Below are 2,971 nucleotides of genomic sequence, written 5' to 3'. Positions count from 1 at the left end.
CCTCATAATCAAAATAAAGTTTGTGGGTTGAATTACTTCAATTTTTCTTACAGTTAATTGAGAATATGATCCTATTTTGTGACTTCTTAGAAAGAATGGTCCAAAAGTACAAGACTATGGATGTCTAATGGCTTTTGATATGGTCAAGCAATACTTTTCCAATACTCCAATTTTAATGCCACCCACAAGGGGTTGATCCTTTAGTCGACAAAGCTTGACAATCCAATCGATGATTACTAGTAATTTATTACTTCAGCCAAAAAGTTCACTCAAGGTTGAGTCAAGTAGTCGCTAATCGAAAAATGTTGAGTCAAAGTAATCCGAAAGTTCGGGTAATACAAGTTACATCATACCACATGGTTGGTCTCGAAGTTGGATTCTTTGAAGCTTATTATGAAATCTACCACGAAGGCTAGCCCGATAGCAGATTTTATCTGATATTGAGTGTGTAAAGCGGAAGGCTACGAAAGAAAATTACAATAGCATGTTTCTGGGCTAGCCAAGCTTCAAGAAACTATGAACCCTTGAACTTGTATGCATTGTTATTATCAACTGTTTCATGTAAAGATAATACAAGAATTAGATGCAACAACATCTAGAAATGTTCGATGAAATAAAAAACCAGAAGGCAAAACCAAAAGAAACCAGATAATTATACTTACCAAGTTCAATACATCCATGACAAATCTTGCCGAAATGATATCGATCTAGCAGCACCGTAGATTGCTCTTTCAGAAATTTGAGGACAATCCTCAACAGCCAATAAATCCAATTTGTATGAACCAACAAGAGTTATGAATCCATCATCTGTAATCCCCAAACATTTTCTCAGCCGCAAAACACGGAGACGGGGAAACCAACTCACTAGCTGCAACCCCTCATCGCTTATTTCTTGGCATCTCGCAAGCTCCAGGGTTTCTAAATGCTGAGCTGAGCATAAAGCTTCCATCCCAATATCAGTAAAGGAATAGACATGGTCAAGAGCAAGTTCCCGAACCGGGCAATTTTGGATCACACTAAGAATTCCATTCAAAGTAAATGATGAAAATGAAGCAAACTCTCCATCAGAGAAAGATATCCTCAACATTTCAAGCATCAAACAGTTCTGAGCAATAGCTTTTAGACTCTCATCAGTTAATGTTAATGGATTGTTCATCAATAAAGGCTGTGAGAAATCAGAAGGAACACGGAGCGATATCGACACAAGATTACTAGACTTTTGTGCTAAGCTTACAATGTCCGAGTCTCTTAATCCAATGCACATGTCCAAGTGAATTTTCTCCAAGTTTCGGCACTTCCCTAATACGCAAGCCAGCCCTCTTCCAGGGCTGATGATGCAATTGACCAACCTAAGCTCCTGCATATTTTCACAAGGAATCCACTGTCTTTGCCATCGTTCTACAGCCAATTGGTCGTAAACTTGTAGGTAACGGTAGTTAGAATCCACCTCAAATTGAAACCATTTTAGCTTTTTCCAACTCGGTCCTAGCTTTATCAAATCACCTTCCCCAATCGCTCTACAATTTATAATAGACAGATCTTCAAGTGTTTCAAGCTTGCCAAGATATTCTAACCACTCTACACTATTAACATTCAGGCAGTGAATAAGATGGAGAATGGTGAGGCCTTTGCAGCCTACAACAAGGGACAGTATGCCACAACCCGTAATTTGTGGGGTAAAGTTCAGCTTCAGAGCTGAAATCTTCGAGCAAGAAGCCAAGTAACGAAGGCCGATATCAGTGACAGACAAGCAATAGCTTAAAGTGAGATCACTTAGTAAAGGGCAGTAGCCAGCAAGAATTGAGAGCCCTTGGTCATCCATTTGTTTGCCGAGTTTGGACATCCAGCCAGAGTAAGTGATTTCGACTTTTGTTAAGTTGGGAAACCTATTGCAAAGGGAAGCCAAAGCTTCATTTGCAGGATGTAATCCACGCCCAACTCGAAGCGAAATTCTCTGTTCGTTATCCATTTCGTAAAGACGTTTACACGCTAATGAAACAGAGTTCCTGTCCTCAGTTTTCCTAATCCTGCCTAAAATTTCTGAAACCAAGTGCTCTGGTAATTCATCCATTGCGAAATCAATATCATTTACCTCAACAAAGGCGCATCGGCATCGGCAGCGGCTTAAGTTTCTGCAGAAACGAAATGATCAACATTTTCCTTCAGATTACAGAAAATAGTAAAATTTACACAAATTTTGCAATACATATCTACAAATGGAAATCTTGGAGCCCAACAATTAGAGACTACAAAGAATAGAAAGCCCTTGACGAAACAAAATCGGCAAATGTAACTGAAAACATATAAAAGGAAAAGGGAATTCTATTTATGTACAATTAAAATTTGAATTAAATTAAAAAGGACAACCGATTTAGAAATACGATGAATCTAACTTAAATAAATGTTCTTAACAATCTCAAAGGATTCTTAACAAAAACAAGGGAGGAAAGCACAGGTTCTGATAAACTAATCGAAAAAATAAAGAGAACCCATTTAGCCAACAATTTTCCAGAAAGTAAAAAAAACCTACTTACATGAAACTACCGATGGTGGGTCACAAACAAATCTAAAAAATGCCCTAGATAAGGGTTTGGTCGAAAAACAATAGATTAAAAAAGAATTAGACATATATTATTTGGTAAGTGTTACCTGAAATCAAATGGGTAAGAGTAGAAATGATGATATTGATGAAAGTGAGCAGTTCCTTGAATTTAAAATCTTGGAAATTTTGTTCTTTCAAAGGAGCTTTTCTTTTGTTTCAGTTCCAGATTTTGTTCTTTGCTTTGCAAATTGCAAACTTATTTTAACTTTTGCGGCGGCCTTGTTGGTCGCTGGGTGGTGGCATATGATTGTGATAAGATGGTATCATGGTAGTTATCAGAAATATTATTAAATTTTTAATATTTTTAATAAAACGCTACTTAAAACATTATTTTTTTAATAAAAATATTAATTTTACTACCTAACTTCC

At 36.9% G+C, this 2,971-nt stretch overlaps 1 protein-coding gene across 1 annotated transcript; it reads right to left on the bottom strand.

Moving 5' to 3' along the window:
- Positions 1–610: 610 nt before the first annotated feature.
- LOC120166736 (F-box/LRR-repeat protein 14-like) lies at positions 611–2,769 on the bottom strand. Its single transcript, XM_039175951.1, has 2 exons — positions 2,650–2,769; positions 611–2,132 (listed from the first exon to the last, which is right to left on the bottom strand). The coding sequence occupies exon 2, from the start codon at positions 2,069–2,071 to the stop codon at positions 668–670; it is 1,404 nt and encodes a 467-aa protein (XP_039031882.1). The 5' UTR covers positions 2,072–2,132; positions 2,650–2,769; the 3' UTR covers positions 611–667.
- Positions 2,770–2,971: the final 202 nt, after the last annotated feature.

This window comes from Hibiscus syriacus, unplaced genomic scaffold (assembly GCF_006381635.1).
Source record: "Hibiscus syriacus cultivar Baekdansim isolate YM2019G1 unplaced genomic scaffold, ASM638163v2 tig00111644_pilon, whole genome shotgun sequence".
Taxonomy (NCBI): domain Eukaryota; kingdom Viridiplantae; phylum Streptophyta; class Magnoliopsida; order Malvales; family Malvaceae; genus Hibiscus; species Hibiscus syriacus.
This window is presented reverse-complemented; position numbering and strand designations above follow the sequence as displayed.